At 38.6% G+C, this 26244-nt stretch overlaps 1 protein-coding gene across 12 annotated transcripts in view; it reads right to left on the bottom strand.

Annotated features, from left to right (window-relative positions):
* CFAP20DC (CFAP20 domain containing) overlaps nt 1-26244 on the bottom strand; it is a 206738-nt gene that overhangs the window by 16160 nt on the left and 164334 nt on the right. Inside the window, exon 16 of one of the 12 annotated variants that reach the window (XM_032458172.1) lies at nt 470-525. The exons of 10 other annotated variants lie outside the window; for them this stretch is intronic. In XM_032458172.1, the coding sequence (XP_032314063.1) occupies nt 504-525 (22 nt within the window). In that variant the 3' untranslated portion in view covers nt 470-503. Of the gene's footprint in view, nt 1-469; nt 526-8706; nt 8804-26244 lie in introns of those variants that run through there. One more of the 12 variants, XM_032458171.1, reaches the window with a different exon arrangement.

The following is a 26244-nucleotide window of genomic DNA, read 5'->3' as shown; positions in this document are numbered from 1 at the left end:
AGTTAGAAAGCTCCTCCCTCCAACCAGGTTCTATAGAAATTCATGCATGTTTTATTTCAGTCACTTGCATGGCTTCATTTTTCACATTTACATTTCTGATCCATTTGGAGTTTATTCTGGTACATGGTGTGAGTTTATTCTGGTGTAAGGTGCATCTAATTTTATCTTTTAAAAATGACTTTAGAATTCTCTTGACAAGCGATGTCATTTTAAGTGATGTCATGTTAAGATTTAGAAGATTTTATACAACTAAGAAATTTTGATCAAAGCAACTCATCTATTTGGTTTTTTACTAAGTAAGCATTAACAAATTGTATTTTGGAAAAAAGGGTCCCATGTTAACTATAAAATTTGGAAAATATCAGGCTAAACAAAGCCAACCAATACTTTTTTCTTGCAGGACTTTTGAGAGCCTTTTACGCACTGTGAATCTCCGGGAAGGAGGAGGTAGACTATGTATATTGCCTACCTGAATGCATCTGGAACTGTTACATCTTTTGGGATCATGAGTCCACAGAACACACCCTGAGAAGAGATGCTTCATATTATACCATTTTTCCCATCCCGGTGACATTGCTTTTGTTTTGTTTTAAAAATTTAAAATTTATTTTATTTTTAATTTTTATTGAAGTATAGTTGATTTACAGTATTATGTTAGTCTCAGGTGTACAGCAAAGTGATTTAGTTATATATATATTTCAGATTATTTTCCATTATAGGGTTATTACAAGATATTGAATATAGTTCCCTGTGCTATACAGTAAATCCTTGTTGCTTATCTATCTTATGTATAGTAATTTGTATCTGTTAATCCCACATTCCTTATTTTTCCCTTCCCCCCATTCTCTTTCCCCTTTGGTAACCATAAATTTGTTTTCCGTCTTTGAATCTGTTTCTGTTTTGTGTATACATTCATTTATATTACTTTTTAGATTTCACATGTAAGTGATACATAATATTCATCTTTCTCTTGTTTGTTTTGTTTATGTTTTACTTTATATATACTTAATAATTACATTTTTTAAAAAGCAATCTTTTTTTTTGGGTGATTTGTTAATAAGCAGAAATGTGTAGTGCAGCACCTGTGTCTTATCTGTTTACATTTTGGTATGTAATATTTAATGCTAAGCCATTGTTTTGACCCTTGATTAACTCATTTGGACCTCCATGCTCACCCAACAGCAGGCAGCAAACATCTAACAAAGGGGGAATCCCTGCTCTGGCTCACTCACAGCATGTCAAGCCCTAGCTTACTTCTGAACCTTTCCTTGGCCTGTTTCTTACCTGGCTGCCTGTGCTCTGGAATCTGCTTTGTTCTACCACTTCTGTATTTGCCTGTCCTTTTGACTTGATGCTCTGTTTTGTTTGTTTCCTCAGCTATGACTATAATCCTTTTCTCCCAAGGACTGATTCTATCTGCCTGTTATGAAAGCTTCCAGCTTCTTTCGTGGGTAAACATCCTTTTCAGTCAGGCTTGCTCTCTGAGCACGCTCAGGTGCTTCCTCCTCCTCCTCCCTTTTGTAGACGCTGGCAGGCCTCCCACCCCGGCCTTTTCTCTTGAAATTGAAGAGAAAGAACTTGTAGTCACACCTATACCTGCTGAGTACTGTCACCAGAAGGTGTTTTATTCAAGAGTCAAGACAACGAATTCACTTCAAATACCACATAAAAAATACAGTGCAGATGAAGAATAAATGCCATCTTGTTAATTTTCACAATGGACAGATTTATCTAATATTAAAATCTGGTCCCTCCACCCCTAACACCAGATTCTTTTCATCTAACTTGCATGCCAGCTTTTCAAAGCAAGGCAGTGAGCATGAACTGAATCAGAGCTGACTCAGATATTTTATAACTGAGGATAATGTTCTCAGTTAAGATAGACTATGGTTTCAGTTCATTCCGTTAAAAACAGGGTTTTGTGTATAGGAGAATTTTATACACATTTATTTCATTAAGGTACTTCCTATAAATACGTTTTATGTGTGTACACACATACAGACACATATACAAATACATACATGATATGAGAGCAACAGATACCCTGATCATCTTTCTACATATACAGTAACCATTTATTGAACTGCTGTGTGTCAGACCCTGGGGAATCAGAGAGCTTGTGGTCAGACAGGAAGAAGCATTCTAGCCAACAGAAAATGACACTAGAACATGGATTGCTGTGAGCTGATCAGTTCTTTGTTCCTTTGAAGAAATTCCCTTATAAGGAAACTGTCTATAATCTTGTATACATTTAAATGTTTACTTGTGAGAGTAATTATTGTCACGATAAAACATGACAATAATTATTGTATAGCTCTCATTTACAGCACTGAGCTACCTGCTATCATAAAGCTCTGGATCAGAGGAGTCAGTCCAGTGTGAAATATTTATACAAGAGATCTTATATTAGGAATTTAGCAGTTTGCAGAAATTTCTATCCAATACATAATAATATTTATCACTTGGTACCAGTGCACATTTCTTATCCACTGAAAGAAGTTTGAGTTTTCTATGGCTAGGGAACAGAGTGGGAAGAAAGGAATAGGATATATCTCACTTTGGGGAGAATTCACAATTTCTTTCTAAAAGCCGGTGAAAACTCTTTTCCCAGAAAAATGATTGTAAATACCAAATTTTGCTTTCAATTTTAGGAGATCAGAGATTATCTGAGGCCCATTCATGGACTTCTGGGCTCTGAATTAAGAACTTCTGCACCTTGGAATATCAAGGAGGTGATGTTTTTAGCAGCAATAAAATCCATGGCTGGCAGAGTTCTTTGTAAAGGACCAGACAGTAAACATGTTAGGCTTTCCAAGCCATAAGGTCTCTGTTGCAACTATTCCACTCTGCTGTTGTACCGTGACAGCAAACAAACAATAAGGAAATGAATGGACATGGCCATGTTCCAATAAAATTTTATTTGCAAAAGAAAAAAATCCCTCAATGGGCAGGCTGTTGCTGAATGACCCCTTAGAGGAAGGAACTGTGAACAGAATGTTCTCAAGGCTCTTATGCAAATTCCTGCCCATTCTCCTCCTAAATGCCTTCTGAATCCACCCTTCTCACTATCTCTACTTGCACCACCTAAGTCCAAGTGACTGCCTTGCCTCATGTTATCTGTAGCAAAAGCTCAGAATTGCTCCCCTCATAGTCACTCATTCTGGCTTCACCTCTCTGTTCTCCACACGATAGCCAAAACGCTAATCTGATCCTGTCAACCTCTTTTTTAAGCTTTCAATGTCATTGGGAAGCTATCGGTTTTGGGAGAAAGACCAGACTCTACCTTGGCCTTTGAAGCTCTGCACAGCCTTGTTGCTACATGTTTTCCAACCTCATTACCATTGTTCTCCCTTTCACTCACCTTGCTCCAGACACACTGGGCTTCTCTCCATTCCTGGAGTATGCCACGATCCCTTTGCTCAGGCTGTGCCCTCTGCTTTAGAACATGCTCTCCTCCCCTCACTTAGCCTGGTGAAACCAACCTTCCTATTTTGGCTCAACCATCACATTCTTGGGAGCTCTTCCCTGATGCTACCTCTCCAATCTGGTTGAGTTCCTTTGTTACTTCTTCTAATAGAGCAACTGTGATCTCCTCATTAAGAGCTCTTATTTCAGCTCATAATTACATCCTGATTTGTTTGATCACTCGATGAATGTAGTGTCCCCCATTTGACTCTAATGAGCACCTAGCAGAGTGCCTGGCATAGAGTCAGCGCTTCCTCAATATTTATTGAATGTATGACCGTTCAATAGAATCTCTTTGTCAGTCCAGAATACTGAGTGCCACTCAGTGTTGAAAGTTTCCATAACAATAAATAATGCTGCTGTTGCAGCCCACTCTTATATTTCACCTCTGTCTTACTCTTCTTCGTCTACCTGCTAGGAACATGCTGCTGTTTTCTCATCATGTGCTTGGTACACACACAATCTGGGGTCAACCTGGGGACACACCTGCCTCTTTATAGCCAAGACAGAAAAACTTAATTTTCTGCCTCAGAAAACAGAATGCTGCTTCAGAAATATGTTTACTAGTATATATATACTATATATATATATAAAAACCTAAGAAAATGTTTCTTTTTAAAAAAAATTTAAACATACAAAAAGAGTTCTCAGTAGAACTCTTTTCTTCATAGGATTTGCCTTTCATTTGAAGCAGGAAGCTCAAGTGATAAGTTGGAAACACAAACCATATGTTGGGAACCCCTTTGTATGTCTCTTAAGTTGGACTGGAATAAGTATTAAGATGCTTGTGTCTCCACAGGAGGTCTCTGACCAGATTCTCAGTATTCTGGTTTTGAAGGCCTTCCACAACATTTCCACCAAGTGGTTATCTAATCTTTACATGATTACCGTCAGTAACTGTGTACCTATTACTTTCAAAGACCATATTTCATATTCAAATATCTTTGACTATTAAGAAGTTTCTCCTCATGTTGAGGAAAAAATTTCCTTTTCATTCCCACCTATTACTGCTATCTTTGCCCCTTGGGACTTCTAAGGAACAATTCTAATATTTTTTCAAAACACAGTAGGAGAGAGTTAATGAACTGTCTTTGCAGAACTCCTTATTCTCCCTTCTCCTTGGACCAGTTCCCTCTGACCATTTGACTCTGGGAATTACCATGTTTCTACATGAGCCCATAGCGTCACTTAATTGGTCCAGGGGTAGACACCTGACCTAATTTGGGCCAATCATTGTGTTTCCCTAGAACTTTTGAAACCAGATCTGAAAAAGAGAGATAGCCCCACAAAGAAAATAGAAGCCAAAAGAATTGAAACTCAGATGCTACTGCTGAACACACTTCCTGTCACATGGTAGAAACTAGTCTGAAGAGATAATGAGGAAGTTTATAAAGTCTGGTAATCTGGGAATAAAACAGTGTTGGCACCACTGAATGAACTGGGAAATTAGGGAGAGGAAACCAGTTTGGGATGACATAGGAGTTTGGTTTAGCACATGAAGAATCTGAGTTCTTGGGTGTTTCCCTATGTGAAGATGTCCTAGAAATATTTATGATCCATTACCAGGCCCCAGCCTTAGCTTTTCAGTATGCTGACATAGCTCCAAACCCATCTGCTACCATCCTAGTCTATGCTTTTAGAATCTCTCCCTTGTCCTTCCCCCAGCCAACCTTGACTCCCTCTAATCCAATCTAGAGGTGAACTTTTCAAAATCTGTTCTTAGGGCAAAATCCCAAATCACTACATTGCCTTAATGCTTTGCGTAGTTTGATCCCATTTCTACAGCATATTTTTGAGCCTTTCCCTCACCGTTACTGCTACTCTACTCCCAGGCTTCAGAGGGAGAGCCACATCCTTAGTCTCTTTTCCCATAATAGCCTAACGCTGGTTAGGTGTGGTGTTTGGAAGTAGGGCCTCTGGGACATGCTTAGGCCATGAGGGTAGAACCCTCATGAATGGGATTAGTGTCTTATAAAAGAGAATCTGGAGAGCTCCCTTGTCTCTTCTGCCATATGAGGTCACAATGAGAAGATAGCTTTCTATGAACCAGGAGGAGGGCTCTCACTAGACAAGGAATCTGCCAGTACCTTGATTTTGGCCTCCAAAACTATGAGAAAGAAATTTCTGTTGCTCATAAGCCACCTAGTCTACGGTATTCTGTTATAGCATCCCCAATAGACTAAGACATCTAGTTTACTTTATCTTTCAGTGCAAATTTTACTTCAGAGAAGCCTTGCCTGAGTTCTAAGCCTGCTGCCAGTTTACTGTCAGTTAATGTCCCAACAGAAAACATTTGGCACATTACAGAGGTAAGAGTAGTTATAGGGATAGTATAGAATCTGACGGCTTCCCCAAACTCTACCCCAAGCCCTAAGAGACAGGGGAGGAACTGTGACCAGAATCCAGAATGAAAGAGGGCCTCCTTAAGAGGAACTGTGCCTAGACTATAAGCTCCATAAGGCAGGAAATCATGTCTGTCTTCTTCACCTTGGGCTTGCTACATACTAGATACTCAATAAATGTTTGTTGATTTACTGAATGGATACTTGTAGGAAGGCCAGAGCTTTAAGAGAAAGATATATAGGTGAGAGTGAAAAGACTGGAAAATGGATCAGTTTTCTGAGGAAGACCTGGTAGAGAGGAGGTCAAGAGAACATGCTCTGAGAGCAGTGGGAGGAATAACAGGAGTAAGAGAAGGCCGCTTGGTGAGAACATTATGAGAATCATTCTTCCCAAACATTCCTTCTCTCCTCCTAAAAGTGTTCCCAGAGGATGTTTACATTATGGTGACATCTGGAATAGGAATGTGTCTCTTCTGTAACAAAAATTGGGAAATACATTACATAAACAATTACTGTGTTTTTATCTCACATCAATCCATGTTTATTTAGAGATAAGCAACAAACACTCATACAAGAGGAAAACCATATTCTTTCTTTCTTCTGGTCCCTACAAAATCACCTCTTCTGCCCATGTCTTTGCCAGAAAAGCCATAAAACAGAGAGGATCCAGCTCCCTTCAACTGCTCAATGCTCCAAGAAATCACAAAAATCATTAACTGCTCTTACTCTATTAAATATACTTCGTGCATTCTCTGCTGAACTGAGTATCTTTTTTGTTTGGCAGTATTTTCCCTAAGGTTAAGAAAATATTAATGACATAGCATCTTTGAGACCATTTTACAGACACTGACTCATTAGATATAGCAGATAATTCAACTCTGGAGGCACAAATCCAGGCATCAGCCATCAAATTCAACTACAGCATATGAACCATAATATCCTATCTACTTGAAATGGCATGGAAAAAGGCTTCTCTATTCTGTTATCAGCATAGCTGCTTTATAATTTTACATTGAATAAATGTTTATTGAGCCCCCACAGGGTTGCAGACCTTATGCTGGGTATTGAGAAGTAAGACACGATTCCAGCCCTTGAGGAATTCAGGCTCCTAGAGACAGACTGTTAGACCAACACTTATAAGAGAATAAAGTAAGTATTGTTAAACAGAGGTCAGCCCAGGGAACCTCTTACAGTTAGGAGAATGGTTATAGTAAGGCTTTTTAGCAAAAGTGATGTAAGAATTCCTCCTGAAGGATGAGAATGAGGACACAAGATAGAGAAAAGATGGAGGGATAGTCTAAAAGGAACAGCATGCACTACAGCAGAAAGGAGTACAGAGCATGAGGTACCTCTGCAGTGCGAAATGATGGCACTGAGTGTTTATACATGTGTTGACTGAGGAGACACTACACTTACTGAAGAATTGTATATGGAAAGTTAAACAGTGCCTACTTTATTCTGAAGGCCCTGGGGATCTATTGAAGGATTTTAAGCCAGAAGAATCTTGGATTTTCATTTTAGAAACATCATAGTGGCATTGATGGATTGGTGGGGAATAAGAGAGGAGACACAAAGATCAGTTAGGAGTTTGTTGTTGTATAATCTAGGCAAGAAATAGTAATTTTATTTTTGAAATTTAATACATATGTGTATGAAAATATATGAGGACCATGGAACCATCCCCTTGGCAAAATTCACTTCCCATTGTATCAAAATAAGATTGTAACGAACAGCAGTCTCCTAAGAATACATCTTGTTTTTGTCATCCTGTGTGAGTGAAGGTCTCTAGAGGTGGCAGTATACCTCAAGAGTCTTACACTCTAACAAGGAATATTTTAGATTCTTTTTATGTGTCCCATATACTATGTAAGTTAAATTCAAATAGTTATTGAGTATCCATGTGCCCAACCATATATTGGATGTATGAGGATACTGAACAAATACAAGACAAGCTTCCAGGAAAGTAGCCAAAGATATGAATAGGCATATCAGAAGAAAAGACACATCAATGCTTTCTGCCTCCTCCAAATATGGGAAGATATTTGACCAGGTATACAATTATAGAAATGCAAATTAAAAATAATGAGACACTATTGACACAGAGCAGCTTTGAAAAAGCTCTGAAGTTTGATAAAACTCAGTGTGGGCTTTAGAAATATAAACTAGTGAACAATTTGGTAATACCTATCAAAATTACTTTTGACCAAGTAATCTCACTGCTAGAAACTTATAAGCACATACGTGCCCCAGCTCATAAAGATATATGCATGAAGATGTTTACTATCGCACTGTCTACAGTAACAAAATAGCTGGAAACCACTGAAATGCCCATCAGCAGAGAACTGGCTGAATAAATTATAGTAGATCAAACAGTGAAATAATACCCAGAAGTTAATGAAGAATATGTCAATCTGTATGTGCAAATTCATAAAGAGATCCAAAAATCCATTCAATAAAAATCTAAAAAGCTAGTTGTAGAATAGTATAGAGTCTCATCCCATTTATGTTGAAAAAATAAATAAACAAAACATATTTTCTTTTATATGCAAGAGAAAGTTTCTGAAGGATGCCCAAGAAACTGTCAAATGTCATCACACCTGGGAGTAGGGATGTGGGCTTGCGGGTAGGAAGAGTAAGACTTGTTTCTCACATTTGTCTTTCTGCTCTGGTTGGAATTTTTTAAAAAACGACTTTCTTTTTAAAAGGCAGATTCTTGCTCTTCAAGAGCTTCCAATTTGATGGAATCTATAAGAAAATTCTTCTGAAACACAACTTAAAAATATCTATAAAAAAGTGTTTTAGGTGACAAGATCTTACTGGAAACAGGAGTCTTGATTGGCCCCTCAACCAGTGGAGTAGGAGAGAGGAAAATGGGGTGCCTTCCTCATGCCAACACGCACCATCTGAGCTGATCCTAGCAGCCTTCCGCATTGGAAATATCAGCTTCAGCGACGAAAGCAGAACGTTTTGGGTCTTTATAAATGTTGGTAATGTTCCTGGAAATTGTCAAGATTTCATTTGCATAAATAACAGCTGCTTTATCTAATGCTATACATATGACTAAAAAAATTAGGTGGTGGCTGATTATTTTTACCACATCATTCACGAGCCTGATTATTAAAACAAAATTGTTCCTGGGCTGAAATCTGCAATGTCAGTTCTGACAATTCAATGACATAACTTGACAAAGAATGGTTACAATCAGAAAGTTGGAAGATGCTCTGCAGTAGAGGGGAGGCCAGGCTAAAAGCTCAGAGGGAACACACGGCCTTCTCTAGGAGATGTATTCATGTGGGTATGTGAAAAGAAGTTTAAATATTACGTTTTAATCAGCTTTTCAAAAAGTTTCTTTCTTTTTTTTTTTAGTTGCTGGAAGATAAAAGGTCTCAGAGTCATGGAAAACTAAGCAGTGACTCACTTATCCTTTACCTTTCATTGGAGTGGAATCATTTTAGGGTGAAATTTCTCAAGGAAGTCAGTTTATCTCCTCAAAACAGAAAAAACTAATCAAGCATTGTCTGATTAATTAGAGACACTTGAAAAAAATGCTATCAAGGCCTACAGCTGTAATCAATTTCATCAACATGCAGAGAGCCAATCTGGTTTTCTTGATTAACAAAGCTGAATGTTAAACAGAGAGTGTGACATTGTAGTGCCATTAGCTAAAGCTACAAATTGAGCATTTTCCCTAAATACTCAAAGTCAGGTCAGGATAAAGTGAAAACTTTCTTACGATCTGGACCATGGGCATGAAGATTTCAATTATTTCCCTTGCTATTTTTGTGCCAGAAGAAGTAGTTTCATTTAAGTAGGTGAAATGTGTAGTAACTTCAGAATGCTTCAATTAAGACATACAAAATCAACCACCTGGAAAGACCACACAATAATAAAATGAAGACAAAGAAGTGATGTGAAATTTCTCTCAGTTTAGTGTCATCCAGGTTGGTTGTGTAGTTCAGCAGGAACAGGCATACAAGACACAAAGAGATGAAAATTTTCTTACTATATTTTTAAGATGCGAATGTGAAATGCACTATATAGTGTCTGATGAGCAAATAAGAAGAGCAAATAAGAAAATTCAGTTTGCTTATTTTATTTGCATGAAGTCAATTTAAATGTCAAGGTGTCTAACACAAGATTGGTTTATTAATAGTTTGTTTCTTGCTCTTAAAATCATAGTTATAACTATAAAATGATGATTATATTTTGTGTGGCAGATCTTTGCAATACAGTCTGGAGTTTCATCTGTTAAAACAGTAATTCTCAATCTTTTTGGGGGTAAAATCCTCTTTTTTTGTGCTTGGAATCTAGTAAGAATGCAAATAAACATTGTTAACTAGTGTGTTCCAATCAGATATTATATTTGTTGTAATGTCACTAAAATAGGTTCATTACGGAAATATGTAAATAATTTCCCTAAAAAAAATACACTGAAAATAATTCAAAATACTCTCAACATCACTCCCATTTACACCGAAGAAAAGTGGTAAGTTAAGAGTATACGTGTCACATAATAGTCACTCAGTAAATATGAACAGAGGGAGCTGTTGAAGAGTTCAAGCCTACCCAGTAGTACGTCTTGTGGTAGCTATGATTTTGGTTGGCTGACATACTTTTCTTCTCCCTCTTCTGAGAATCTAGCTCTTCTTTCCTCTGTGTAGACCACTTCATGTGGTTTGGAGGGATAAGTCTTCCTGCACTTTCAATATGGAGACAGGCTTAAGACCCAAGGTAGGCCAAAGGCCACTTCTGGGCTTTTGCTGGGTTTTTGAGCAGGGTCCTGACTCATGGCCACCAAAGTGTGCACAGGTGAATTACATCTGTTGAGTATATTTTCCCATGAGAAAAATAAAGGCTGAGAAAACTGTATAAAGTTATGGTATATCTCAGGAGGTCCTTTAGGACCTCTACACTTCTATGGGAGACATAAATATTATTTTACCCAGCAGAAGGATACACATAAAATGAGGATTTCTCATTCTAAATAAATATCACTGAAGATGCAGGGGGAACAACTGTCCCTCCAAATAAGAAGGTTTTACCTTCTTATCTTTGGGGAACAATAAAAAAATATCTGAATGCCTACTCTATGCCCCTTTATATTGGGAGTTCTGGGTGTTGACAACAGAGTGGTGATCAAGCCTCAGTCCCTGCTCACAGTTTAGAGGTGGAGAAAGACAATAAATAAGTATACAAAGAGTGAAGGGGTTCAAAATATGCACCCTCAAGATATGCCAATTTGACAGAATGATTATTTTGAGCTGGAGGCAATGAGAAGAAGCAGACATAAGAAAAACTCTCTGCTCCCCTATCTCTTTCAGGAAGGGTAGGATGATTCTTAATCATTGGTGACAACTCTAGACTCATAAGAGATGACACCAGAGGAATCTAAATAACAAACCTTACTAACTAGCTCTCATCTTTTATCAATTTCCCCCTATACTTACCCTCCCACAGTCTGCCACCTTTAGAGATTCAAAGTCCCTTTCCTTTGTCTTGCCACTTTTCTACAAACTTTATTGCTCTTTGTTTCGGATGCTGTATAAGCCCAAGTTCTAACCACTCCTTTGAGTTACTCATCACTGAGTACTTGCATATGTCTGTACACTGCACCTGTTAGTAAGCTGGTTTGTTTTTGTTTTGTTAATTTGTCTTTTGTCAGTGTAATTTGCAGGAGAACCTAGGAGGATAGAAGGAAAAGTTTTCCTCCCCTACAGAAGGAGTATTATTTCAGATATAAAAATTTAAAAATAAAATAATATGTAACGAGTATTTCATACTAACAGCTCTAGCACAGAATAAAGGTGCTAGGTTCTCACACACAAAAAAATCTATTGCATAAGGACCGATTCCAAATAGACAGGGAGAATGGGAACCACAGAATATCTGATTCGGGGCCATCTTTCAGAGATGAATGTTTCTAATATAATGGGCCTCTCAGATGAACAAATTAAATTCACATTTAAACCATGTTTACAAGGGAAATCCTATTGCTGAGAATTCACAGACACTTCATGTGCAGAGCACTGTACAAGGAGTAATGGGGAGGCAACAGGGAATCAAAGAGAAAAATCCCATGACTTTAGATCAACCATCTCGACTTCTAGAATTGGTTTCCTAAAACCCAGCAAGGCTTGGAAGATCACAAAATGGAACATTAATATATTCTTATGTTGCATATCTGGATGAACAAATGGCTAGGGTGGGACAGTAGTAACAGCAGCAACTATCACCACCACAACAGAAAATAAGTTGATAACCCAGTTTGGAGCTGGACATTAGACATGTATTTGGGGTACCAACATAGCACATAATTTAAATTGCACAGATTTTGATCTGAGCTCAAATTTCCTTTTAGCCTTGCAACCTCTGGGTTAAATTTTGCCTCTGTTTCCTCACCTGGAATACTGGAATTATGGGACTGACAACACTGGGTTGTGGTAAGGGTTAAATAAAATAATATAGCATAAGGAAACTCTCACCACTCAGTTCCTGCTAGAGAGATGGAGTCAGTAGTGATAGATGTAGCAATAGTAATGGAGTCAGCAGTTATTATTATTTGAAATTACAGAAAAAGATTCAAGCAACTTTATATAACATCTTTTACAGAGTTAAAGACAACTCTGTGTTAAATGCTTTGTAACTAAATTCTTAGCAAATCAGCAGCATAAAACTTTGCAGCCTTTTCTAACTTCAACTAGAGAATAATTGCCTTAAAATTAGAACACAAAATAAAACCATCTAAACCTTTCTACAGAATGATTGGGACTTAATGGTGCAGAAAAAGTAGGTGGGGTTTAATTTAATGCTGTAATTTAGCTCTCTGGGCTTTTGTAAAGAATAACTACAGGGTATCATTTTCATCATTAAGTGTGTCAGATTATCAGATGTCATATTTATGTACTGATTTCCATTTTCTTTTCAAAGTTTGGTTATTGCTTTATGTTCATGAATCAAATAAAACAATGATATGCTAAAAAGAAGGCTCTGTGAGGTGAATGACAATTTAATTTTCCCCCAGTGTTGGCTGGTTGCATAGGAAAACAAAGAACTGGAGAAAGTTGACAGGATCTTTAGTTGACTAGATTTATTTCCCAGCAGTTGCAGGTTGTGTTAATTGTAACATTTCAGTTAATGAAAAATATTGTGATAGAAGGCTGATGTGGGTAATAAATGGACTTTTGATCAGAAAAGATGGTAAAACGCTATCTTTAAAACACTGGGAGGAAATAATCAGAATTCTTTTGTTGCTAAGACCATTCTAGTGAGTAAGTTGGGCTTGCCAGGGAGGGCAATCATTCTTTCATGTCTCCAAGCTACCATCATCATAATTATTCATGGTGTTACTCCAGCTGCTATTCAACCTAAAGATGGTCCTTGTTCTACAGAAAGCTAACCTGCTAAATTGAAGAAAACACAGGAAGATACAGAAATGTTGAAAAACCAGAAAGAGCAAACTTACTATATTAGACTAAGACTCACACTACTGGTTCTTATAAATAATTTTGTTAAATGTAACATATACATAGAAAAGTGCACAAATAATAAGCGTACAGCTCAATGAATGCTTGAAAGTTACTGTAATCACCACCTGAGCTAAGAATAGAAGCCTCTTTCACTCTTTCTCCTAATCATTACACTCCCTGTTCCCCCAAAGGAGCTCAGATGGTGACTTCTAACACTACCAATCAGTAGACTCGTTTTTCAACTTTGTACGTATGGAATCATATGATATCTGTTCCTTGGCTGTTGAGCTTCTTTCCTCGAATATTACATTTGCAAAATTAATCCATGGTTTTGAGTGTAAATAGTATTCCATTTTGTGACTATATCATAATTTACTTATGGCTTCCACTATTGAAGGAGATAGGGTTGTTTGCAACTTGAGGCTATCATGAATGTGTTTATGTTGAAAAGTTTTTCCTCTTCCAACTTGGGTCCAGTGCTGGGAGGCCTGCAAATTAACTGACAGCAGCCAGATTGGCAGGAGAATGGATAAAGTTTATTTACATGTGCACTTGGGAGTTGCTCAATAATGAGTGACTCACTGAATAGCCAGAGATAAAAATTTATGTGCCAACTAACAAAGTTGGGAGAGTGAGGGCTTCACTGGGAAGGTATGGAAGGTTCTGTTAAGTTTTTCTGATGCTACTGGGAATGGGCGGTCTGTCTTCATGGCAGCTGAATGGCAGCTGTATTTTCAGGAGGATCTGCTTTAGTCAGATAAGGGAAGTTCAGATGAGATTTCTTTCTACATCTCTGTAGCTCAAATGTTTTCATTTGACAATAATCTTTATATCAACTCTGGGTGTCTGAATGAGTCCCCACAGTTTATGCATGTTGCTGGGCACACATATGTATGTATTCTACTGGCCATATATCTAGGCAGTAACTGTTGGATAGAAGGATGTGGTATATTCAGCTTACAGAGATGCTGCCAAAATAGTTTTCCAAGGTAGTTACAACAATTTATATTCCCATCAGCAGAATGAGTTCTAGTTCCTTGGTATCCTTAACCAAAATTATTGGTAGGTTCTAGCCACTGTGATGGAGTTCTAGCCATTGTGATGGGGTGTAGTAGAATCAGTATATTTTTAATTTGCATTTTTCTGATTTTTAGTGAGTTTGTGCATATTTTCCTATATTTACTGGCTATTTGGATATCTTCTTTTGTAAAATGCCTGTTCAAGTCTCTTGGCCATATTTGCTTTCTTTTGAATTGTCTCTTTTTTTCCTACTGATTTGTGGTTCTTCATATAGTCTAAACATACATATTCTGGAGCCCTTCCTGTGTTGGAAGTATCTTCTCCCACTCTTTGGCATGTCTTTTCACCTTCTTAAGTAGTATACTTTAGTAAGCTCCAATTTTAATAAAGTCTAATTTATCAGTACTCTCCTTTAGGGTTACTGAAATTCAGATCTATTTAAAAAGTCTTTCCTACTCCAAGGCCATGAAGCTATTCTTCAAAGTTGCCTTCTAGAATTGCACTGTTCAATACGGTAGTCACTAGCCACAGGTGGCTACTGAGCACTTGAAATGGAGGTAGTCTGAATCGAGATATGCAGTGAATATAAACACACACTGGATTTGAAGGACTTAAAATGAAGAAAAGATTGTAAAGTAGCTCATTAATACAGTATTTTATACTGACTGAGAGGACAAGCAAACAACTAGAGTGGCACAAAGACTGCTTTAAACTGAAAACATTTGGACAGATGCAGACAGAAATCTCATCTGAATTTCCCTTGTCTGATTAAAGCAGAACTTTTCAAGAGTCAGCTGCTACAAACCCCCAACTCTGGGAAAGTCTCCAGTCAAGGAGGCGACTGACTTTAAGCAACTGAATGTTCCCAGAAATGGTGTAAATAAGCCGTATCAGGACCTTCCATTCTTTCCCACTGAAGCCCTAACCACTCCCCGACCCCCTTAAGCTGATACACAAACCCTGGCCCCTGGCTGTTCAGAGTCACTCCTTATAGAATGCTTCCACATGCACATATAATAAACTTCTTCTCCTGTTAATCTGTTGTCAGTTAATTCACAGCCCTCTGATCCCATCACTTGAACCTAAGTTGGTAGAGAAAAAATTTTCCTGCCAAGAACTAACACGTTAAAATGATAATATTTTGGCTATATAGGATCAAAATATATATATTCTTAAAATTAATTTTACTTGCTTTTAAATTTTTAAGTGGGTTACTATAAAAATGTTTTCTTCCTCTAGATGTGATTTTTTTGCTTCTGGCAGGCAGTTAGGGTAGGGTCAGAAGGTGATCAGCCATTAGAATGGTTCAGAATAAATGTGTATTAGTCCTCCAGAGAGCTGGTTTACTTCTGGTTAATTTTTCTTTCTAAGGTGTAGCACTTTGGAACTTACTATGGCCTCTTCTCTTCATAGGTCCTGAGCTCTAATTTTTGTCCCCCAAGCCCATGAGGCTGTTGAAGGCTATGTTCAGTGTCTCAGCCTCTCAGCTTCTACTTTCTAAAGTGGAATTTTTCCTGAGAAAAGTATCACAACATGCAGGCTGTCTCTCCTGGCTTCCCTACTTTTTTGGAGCAAGGCCCTGTAAACTCTCTCTGTCTTGGAAGTTCTCCAATGGCTTCAATCAAATAAGTCTCATATTTTGTCTGGCTTTTCTGGTTTTCTCAGAAGGAAGTTCAGTGTGAAACAACCAAATCTGCCATTGCCACAGGCAGAACTCATGTTAATTAATTTAAAAATATATCATGCCTGTCATTTAACATTGTAGGATTTTAATCACGATTGACATGGAGAATGGAGTCAGGGTTGTGGAGAAGCAGCAGTCCTAATCTCATTTCAGTCAAGGAAGGTTTTTACAGAAGGGGAAGGATGACTTTTAGAGTAGGAGATTTTGGCAAGGTGACAATTTCAGTTAGAGAGTGTTATGTAGGGCTAGGAATAGAGTCCATTCGATAATTGAGCTGACTAAGAGAATAGTGGAAATTCTAGCTCAAAGAAGACAAATGGATTATAAATCACATGCTAATTCTGAGTGGTACTATTGTCTGGAGTGTCTTGTTAAGAAGGATTTTAAGTTAATGGTGGGGATCAGGGACAAGAGGACTGTGATCCACTAGCAATGCCTGCCATGGACAAAGGGTGCGGGTTAGCTCCACATAAGTGTGAAACATATCCCCCAAATCATATGTCAGTGGTTGAATTATCATGCATTAAAAGTAGGACAGTACTGGCCCATTTGTAAATTTAATTTAGAGTCATCATGTTGGGGTTCTGAACATGCCACCCAAAATATGTAGCTTTGGCATATTGATTATTTTGAGCTGAAGACACTTGAGAAACAGTGGATTCAGAAAGGTTCTCTGACCTGTCTCTTTCTACTTCAAAGCAAGACAAAATTTCCTGGGGAGAATGTGCCTTGCTGGTATAGAGTACGACTCAATCACCAGAGACTATCAGAAGCCCAAAGATAGCACTGAGAGGAATCTACAAAACAAACTTTACTAAAACAACCCTTATCTTCCATTAGTTTTCCCCATATATTTACCCTCCCATGGTTTGCCACTCCTAAAAGCCTAAACTCCTCTTTCTTTTGTCTTGACACTTGTCTACAAATTTATTGTTTTGTGTTAAGATGCTATATAAGCCTCAACTTCTAACCACCCCTTTGAGTCACTCATCACTGAGCTTCTCCCACGTGTATCTGCACTGCACACAAATAAAATCTGCATGCTTTTCTTTTGTTAACTTGTCTTTTGTCAGTTTAATATTCAGGGTCTTGTGCAGAACCTAAGAGGACAGAGAAAAAAGGTTTTTCCTCCTCTATAATCATATCACTTTAAATTGGCTGTTGATCAATATTAACCTGGTAGAAGATTTTTAATGGAGGACCAAAGGACTTTATATTCAGCTATTATTTATTTTAGGTTGTGATTAATGTTCTGCAGGGGCAGTGAGCATACTTTTCAAATTTATGGACGACATTGGGCTGAGAGAGAAAATAGGCTGAACGACAAAGCTTCAGAAAGATTTTGATAGTCAAGAAGACTGGTTGAGACAACACTATCTCTTTCACAAGTATTTACCAAGATCCAGTTTGTGTCAGATCCTGGCACGAAATGCAATGATGAGCAAAAGTAGAGTTACTGCCCTCCTAGAAGTTACAGTGTGGAGGGTGAGACCAAAATCGGTCAGATAATCACACAAAAATGTGTAACTGTTTGAAGTTAGATGGTGCTTATGAGAATACTTATGGATATACTTATGTGCTTATGGATAGGGACTTGAGGGTTTCCTAGGGGATGTGACGCTTGAAAGGAAATCTAATGGATGGCTAAGTTTTAACCAGGCAAGGGAGAAGGCAAAGTAGAAGAACGCATTCTAGGAAGAGGGAACAATGGGAAAAGACTCTGAGGCAGACAGATTTGAGAAAAGGAAAGGAAGCCACTGTGACTCAAGCACAGATGTCTAGAGGGAAAATTGGACAAAATTAGGTTGGGCCAGCAGGCATAGGCCAAGCCACTCAAGCCTTGCAGGCCATTGAAAGATTCTGGCCTTTACCCAGTGAATAATGGGAAGCCATTGTGGGGTTTTAATATGAGGGTGTCACAGTCAGGTCTGTGTTTAGAAAAGGTTAGTCTGACTGCTTTGTAGGGAATTGGTATGGGTTGTGGTGGAAAAGTACAAATGGATGCAGGGAGACTACTTAGGAGGCTGTATAAGTGGTCCAGAAGAAAGATGGTGACAGTTTTAGGTGACCAAAAGCCAAAGACAAGCCATTAGTGGGATATGAGTATCGAGAAAAAAATGTGATTCAAGCTACACTTGAATCACACAGAGTTCTAGTCAATGGCCTACTGTAGTCCGAAGTGTAGTCCAAACTGTTGAGATGATTTTGTTCAGTTTGCAGAATCCCAATTTGATAAACTCAAAGACATCCAAAGGAAGGCAATTAGGACTATGCCAGGACCAGGAATGGCAAAGAGGACTTGAGGCTGAAAAAGTGAGATGCTGGAGGAGAAAATGAAACGACCAAAAAGCGATATTCAAAAATTTCAAGGGGTGTTATGTGAAAGAGTGATGATTCAAATGATTGTTCTAGAAAGAGAGCTAGGACCAATAGGGAGAAGTTATAGGGAAGCCCACGTTAGCTCAGAATAAGGAATGCTCAATTAAGAAGTGGACTGCCTCAAGTTGCACTGAGCCTGCTTCCCTGGCAAAGATGTGCAGAGATGACTTTCAAAGGTTAAATCATCTCTATAATCTCTTCAATCTCTCTAGGATTCTCTGATTCTCTCAAGTGTGATCTGATTTGGAAACTTTATTCCTAATAGTCCTATTAATATTCCTACCTCCACTATTATCACTTTCTACCATTTAATGAAAACACATGTGCCAGGCTCTGTACAAAACTTTTTACACATATTACCTCATTTAATCCTTACAATAATGCTATAAAGTAAGTAGTAAAATAGAACCCCTATTTTTTGGATAACCTAATTGAGGTTTAGAGAAATAAAGTAATTTCACAAGGATACAAATCTGGCATTTTAATTCCATTGACTGTGTTTTTAACCTACACTATATCATTTCCTAAAACCACTTACTCCACTATATGCCGATGAACTGCATACTGAGCTCAGTAATTTTAACCAATTTCTAAGCCTTCAAAATATGCAACTCTGTATTTCCAATGACAAAATATATTCAATGTCATATCTAGCAACTGCATCAGTCAGAGTAAGGCTGGGGTTATTCCTGGTAATAAGCAACTCCCAAATCTCAGTGGGTTAAAAACAACAAAGGTTTATTTCTTGCTCATGTTTGTAATTCAGCAACCAGGCTGGCAAAACAACCATCATCTTGAATGCTTCTGGTAGGTATCAGAGGAAAAGAGAACTCTGGAGGGTTTTACACCTACAATTAAATGCTCCACCCAAGTAACAACGTAAGCCATCTTGCTCATAATGTATTGGCTAGAACTAACTGGGCACTTTGGCTCCACCCAAAACCAGAAGAGCAGTCCAACAATGTGCTTGGGGTGGGGAAAGCTGGGAATATCTGGCAAATCGTGTTAGTAACTACTGCAGACAATAAATATGCAAAGAGGCCAGGAAAAAATGCAAACAATTTTTGCTGAATAAAGTTCAGAATTTCCACCAAGAATACTGACTACCTCTTTACATTAGCTTGTTTACTTACCCCAAGTTGAGAGTACTAATATATTAGAAGAAGGAAAATGTATAAAACATGCTGAATTCTGGAAAAAGTCTTTACTGTGTATGTAAGACATAATTTGAGCCATAATCCTGTCTGGGATTCAAGCCCTGGGCATGCAATATTAGTACATCTATTTGCACTTGGGTTAGATACAAGTGTTTAGACAGAAAATGTAATATTTTACTCCCTTACAAGTTACACTGTACCTAACTATGTAAAAAGCGATCACTGATGAGCTGAGAGAAGATAATAAGAAAAAACTCAAGACTTACATTAGGTTTTGACTATTAAGATGTTAGAATAAAAACCATTTAAATGTATTACAGAAATTTCACTCTGAAAATTCTTGGCAATGCCAGTTCATCACTGTCAAATTAACTAAGAGTGTGATATTCAGACCCCAGATTATTTATATAAAAATGTAAACCTCTTAAAAAGTTTTTCTTTCTGACAAATATTTGGAATAATATAAAATAAAACAAGTAATTCATCTTATTTCTTGCTATGACTCAGAGTACTCAAGTCAAATTTGAACTACTTTTATCCACTATCTGTGGGTAAACATAGTAGTTTTATTCATAAGTACTCCATGATCTCAGCTACAAAGCTAAAAACCTGCAATGAAAATATAAAGACAAATCAGTGGCATCTATGAAGCACTTTACTGGAAATGATTGTTAAGAGATAATGATTTCTTGTTGTAAGTGATTTAAATGTCCAAAGAGAAAGTCCGCGTGGTGTTAATGTGCTTAAAATGTAATTAAAATTTGTATTACAAATGCTAGTTTAGGAAAGAACTGTTTTTAAAAGCCAACAATATTTCCTGTAAGGTCATTGCTGTGATATTTTACATGGTGCCTTTTTCTAATTTGAAAGCTACCTATTTTAATAGAGAATGGTCCAAAACGTTTTTAAGGTCAAACTGGATATGTTGATGATTTAAAAATGCAAGCAAAGTGCTTTATTATACTATACTACCAGTTATAGTAGTTTATTGTTATTGTAGTTTAAAAATATCATTAAATCAGCACAAACCCACACTTATCATTTCCTGCACATTTTTCATGCCGAGCTGCCTTCTGACTATGAGTAATCTGTTAATCTGCTCTTTGCCTCACAATCTATCAAAGTGACAGATTCATTCCTTCTCTAATACATAATATCTTCATTTACTGTATGCCTTGCTGCATCTTTCTTTTTTGCTAGCACTGAAATTTAGAAAATCACAAGCAAATTTAGAGAATGTCACATGGGTGGTTGTTCTTGTTTGTTTCCCATTTCTTCCATTATTCCAACAGGAGAAACTGAAACTTTCTCAACTCTTAATGTGAGTTAATAGTATTTCTAAAATGAAGCCAATTTCAGGTTTCAATGAAACCTGTGAAAGAGGTCGGAAGAGGGCAAATGGTAAAATACAAAGTAATTGCACCCTTCACCAAGTCAAAACACTGGCCAAAATGGAATTTCCTACCAACACTCATGGCCAGTGAATAGACTCTCACTTTCCACCTCCAAACCTTTCCTGTAAAGAAAAAGGTATCATTACCAACAAAAAAAGAAAAAGCCATTCATCTAGTAGTTTAAGGATGAACTGCCCCCCTCACAGACAGTCCTTCATTACCATAAACATCAAACACACTTCATTAGCACAAACACACTTAACTGAAAGCCACACTGTGACTTTAAGGTGAGACCCTCAGTTTTAACGTGATGTTGATTGACCTCAGCCTGGGCCAGATCTCAGGTTTCTTGTTCTTTGTTATTTTAATAATACAAATGGTTCTGCTGTTTAAAAATTATTCACTATTAATTCAACAGAAGTTATTTTACCCTTCCCTCCTTTCCTGCTTTGATCCAGTTGCTTATTCTATAAGTTCTGCAAATAAAGAGATTTAAAGGCTGAAATATATGAGAATATATAAAATTCTAGCTAGTTTCCTTTCATCTTAAATAAGAGATAAAGTTATCTACAAGTCACCCTTTGGCTTCACTTGTTATCAATCCAAGGGTTCAAATAATAAAACAAAGGTCACTATTGTTAATCTCAAATGTCAAAAGCAACGAATTATTTACAGCAAAATATGAGAAGCTGCTCTCTAACCAGTCTTGTTTCAGCATATACGTAATTTTCTTCCATACATACACCCAACCCAACACCCAACAGCATTTTCTTGAGCTGAGCACCAAATTGCATCTGATTTGTCTTAATGGATGGCAAGGGAGCTAAAGGCTTTTAAAAATCAATGGACAAGAAAGAGTCAATAGAACAATAATGTTAGTGTTAATTCAATCAAATCAGCTAAAAGTTGTTTGCCTTTTCTCCTTCAAGTAATTTTAAATAGGCTGGACGTTTGACTTGTGCGGTATTTATTATACTGAGTGGGTTTTTATGAGGTAATGAACAGCAAAATATGAAGCTGTAAACTCGGGTAAACATAATATATTGCTAGAGTGAAAAATTATGTGTTCTAACTTTAATCAATTTCAGAATGTAATGTTTTTCATTAACAAGAGAAACAAAAAAAATTACAGGGAAGATGTAAAACCAACTGCCAACAAAAGCAGCACTTGCGAGTGGGTATGGTTTTGGAAAGGTTGCCATTTCTCCATGCCAGGCTGGGCCCATGCTCCCCTGCCCCAGGTACCTTCACAGCCTGCCGTGGACTGGCCTTTGCTGGGAAGCCAGTCCCTCACCCTCTCTCTACGGTACTCTGCACAGAGTAGGTGCTTCAGAAATACTGAATGTTGCTGAAGGTATGAACTGCAGTACATTTTCAATCATTTAGTGTTGTAGTGGTTCCTTGTTTGAGTAACAAGGGGAGCACTGTGCATTAGGTTACAAAGTGAATGATGAGGCAGTGAGTCTATGGATGCCACTGGCTGTGGCCATTTAACCATAACTATGGTCTTCCATTTCCCAGGTTCACGTCATCATCCTGGACCTCAGCCTGCATTCCTCTCACCCTCCCCTCAGCCAGAACTGAGGTGAATGTTATAAACTGGAATTAGTACTTCGATGTCTTTTTAAAGGTGCTCATTACTCTAGAATAGGAAGCTGAATCTTTTAATTAAAAGCTGAAACTGTAAAACGTTGGAATGGTAAATAATTACTTTGGTAATTACCTTTTTTTACACTGGACCCTGGGCCAAAGGTAATCTGAATCCATCATTTGGATGGATAACAATGACTAGGGAGGCCTTGGTAATCACAGGAGCCCCACATTCTGCTAGTTAAAAATGCTAAGACTCTTCAGGGATCCATCATTTCAGACACAGAAGCTTGGGGAGGGGTGGGGGAGAAGATGCTATCTGTTGTTCTGAAGCTCTTGTGGACGTGGGTTTTGTGAGTTTGTAATTTTGGAAAACATAACGATAAATAAAATATTGATGAGTAGTTCTCCAGCCCTAATGGCTTTACTCTCTCATGGAGTACAGCTGGAAAAGCAGGAGACTCAGGTTGAAGTGCTAAGCCCCAGCGGCCTGAGAGACCTGGTCAGAGAGCACGCAGGCATCTCAACTAAGAAGCTGGAGGGTGAGGTCACAGGTGCCCAGGCAGGCAGGGCCAGAATGAACAAGTAGAGAGAGCAAAGGAAAAGAAATATTGGTCCAGTGGCAGGGGTGGCACCCAGTCTTCTGGGGTGACGGCTAGTTAGGGCCTGGGACAGGGTGACTGGAACAAGTAGGCAGTCTGAGCTAGTGAGCTCTTGTAGAATAAATGATCAGAACTAGGACTAAAAGTGAGCTGGACAGGTGAAGAAGAGCCAAGAGCAGAGGAGGAAGAAGTGATGGGACTGCCAGCTGTCTAGCACTGCTGGTGAACTGTTGGGTCTTCTGGAACCCAAGGGGAATGGTGGCCCTGAAGTTGTGGCAGGCAGGGTCCCAGGTTCAGAGTGGTCAGAGGTGATAGGCAGCATGATTTCCCAGGTATTTGGTTGGCTACCAAGGGTGCCTTTAGCTTAGGTCTTCTCAGCGGCAGGGCTAGAGAGGCTAGGGAAGCCATTCTGAGCCCAGCACGTGTTACAGACCAGGCAGGAAGGGGACTCAGGCGAGCCTCTTTGTACAGGAGTTTTTAAAGTCTGTTTACTGGTTAGATCAGCGAACTGAGGACCCTTCTAGGAGCAGGTGGGGCAGGGGGCTCACTCGAGGGTAGCTGCACCATAGGCTCAGATGTTCCTTCTTTCTCTGTAAACACATACACACACAGACACACACACGCTCTTTTTCTTCTTATCCAGATTCTGTTCGTTGGTGAGGGTTAAGAACACATTCTGTAGCAATGCCAGCTCAAGCAGATTTCTAGCAAGTGACACCCTGACTTCACAAAATGGGCATGAATAGGCAAATACAGATAAGCAATTTCCAATAAGAATGCAGAGAAAATTCTCAAAATCAATTTGAGAAAACCGTCTCCATTTAAAGTTTTAAAATGATACATTTACCAGAGACTTAGGATTGTGGGTATCTTCTAAGGTATCATTTAAAACAAATTCATGAAAGAGATTTCATTTATTATAAGCAGGAACCAGCCCAGGTTCCAGACACCCTCAGGGGAGAAAAGTATACAGGTGCTTCTGGGTTCCAGCTAGCAATTAGGTACACAGTGATGTAGCTAGTGTAGAGACATGGGGTAAAGTTCGTTTTTGTGAGATTCAGTGAATTCAGCACACATTTCTTGAGTGTCTCCTTTGTGTTGGCACTGTTTGGAGAGCTAGGATATTGTGAGCAAGAGAGATAAAAAGGCCCTATTCTCACACAGTTTACATTCTAGCATATTCTGTGTGTGTGTGTGTGTGTGTGTGTGTGTGAGCAGACAATAAGCAACAAGCAAGAAAACATCAGGTAGTGAGGAGTACTACGGTGAAAATAAAAAAGAAAATATAATGAGGCTGCCTGGGGCTATTTTAGGTCAGATGCTAAGAAGGGGGCTCTCTTAGCCTCCATTTAGATGGATGACATTTATATGGAGACCAGAATGACAGGAGGCTGCTATGTCCTTTCTAGAGAGTCCCAGCAGAGGGGCCATCTCATGTGAAGCTCTTAAGGTGGTATTTGTATTTGAGAAAAAGAGACAGGACCATGGTGTTTGATCCATAGTCCACAAGGTGCAAAATGGTATGAAACACAGTCTGAAGTGGTGGGCATGTAGGGTAAGGAGCACGAGTTGACCCTAAGAACAGAGGGCAACCTTTGGGAGGTTTTACACGGGGGAATGCTTCAGTCCAGTTTAGGTGTAACACCACCACTCTGGTTGCTCAGTGGAGAACAGAGAGAAGGGGCCAAAGAAGCAGAGAAAGCAAGTGAGAAGCGATGGCATTTGTCTAGGTGAGAGATGATGGCAGTCTGGGCTGGGACTGCAGCAGTGAGGAGAGAGCAGTGGCTGGAGCTGGCATACGCTGTGGTGGGAGGGAGCGCCAGTACAACTTGCTGAGGCTGGACAGGAGGTGGGTTAGAGAGAGAAACCAGGGATCGCTCTTGGTTTCTGGCTTAAGTAAAAGGGGGTAAAGTTGGCATTTTCTGAGATGGAGAAAACTGAGGAAAGAACAGATGTGTAATGTGTAGAGGGAGAGAAAACCAAGTTATGTTTTGAATGCTTGGATTTGAGGTATACATTAGAGGTCCAAGTGGATATCTGCCAAATTGGCAGCTTGGATACATGAGTCTGGAACTCAGAGGAGGGTCAGGACTGGACATATATAATTTTGAGAGTCATTAGAATATAGAGGGCATTGGAAGCTATTATTAAGTAGTTTGTATAAATAATACATATTACATTATGTATTAAAGATTAGGGCAATTCTAATGTTCACCGGTGTCTATGCACCTCTGGCTTGGCAGGGAGTGGAACATGCATGGAAATTAGATTTCAACTTTGTCCAAACAAGAGCCTTTAGTGAAAACACAATTTTATCCTGGTTGTGAATAAAGCGATACCACTGTCTTCCTATTTTCAGAAAAGGAAAGGGCAATCTTGCACAGCCATAGAAAAATATTTGAAATTCAACTGGCTAACTTTGGGGATGAAGACTTTCATATCTGCATGGTGTCTGGGCGTACCTCTACCCTCCCTCCCTTAGCTCACATTCTGACAGAGCTCCTTACCAAGCCAGGCTGTGCTGAGCACCACAGGGAGGACAGACACCACCCTGTCCTCAGGGAACTTGGAAGTTGGAGAACAGCATGACAGGTCCTCAGCCAAGCAGTTTAAATCAGAGTTCTGGGTATGGAGAGTCACCGCCTTCAAATGAGCAGGTGGGAATTCGTGGGAAGAGGATTATGAAATAAGAGGCACTGATACCCATAGCTTTTCCTAGTTAAAGCTAAGGATAGGAATGATATGAAAGTTAAATCTGATGCCTTTTGTTTTATAGGCAAATCATTAAGATTTAACGCCAAAATATAGACAATAGAAAACAATGACACTACATTTACAGAAACTGTGTGCCCAGTTAATCGAAAAATCCTCTGTTATGCTTTGGTCTAAGGAGGAATATTTGTTAAATATCTGACTTATTTGTTTTAAAATGATCCAAACTTAATCATCTGAAGAGAAACATGACATACAAGTTCTGTATTTAATTTTATTTATTTACACATTTTCTGTCTCTTGTGTTGGTGGGGAAAAAAAGCTTAAGCCATAGAGGAGAAGCTCATCAGGCTGAGTCCCGACAATTTGAGAGAAAAGAAAAATGAAGCCACTGTGATCAGTCCAGAGAAGCGCTTGTAGGTTACAATGACAG

This window comes from Camelus ferus, chromosome 17, assembly GCF_009834535.1.
Source record: "Camelus ferus isolate YT-003-E chromosome 17, BCGSAC_Cfer_1.0, whole genome shotgun sequence".
NCBI lineage: Eukaryota > Metazoa > Chordata > Mammalia > Artiodactyla > Camelidae > Camelus > Camelus ferus.
This window is presented reverse-complemented; position numbering and strand designations above follow the sequence as displayed.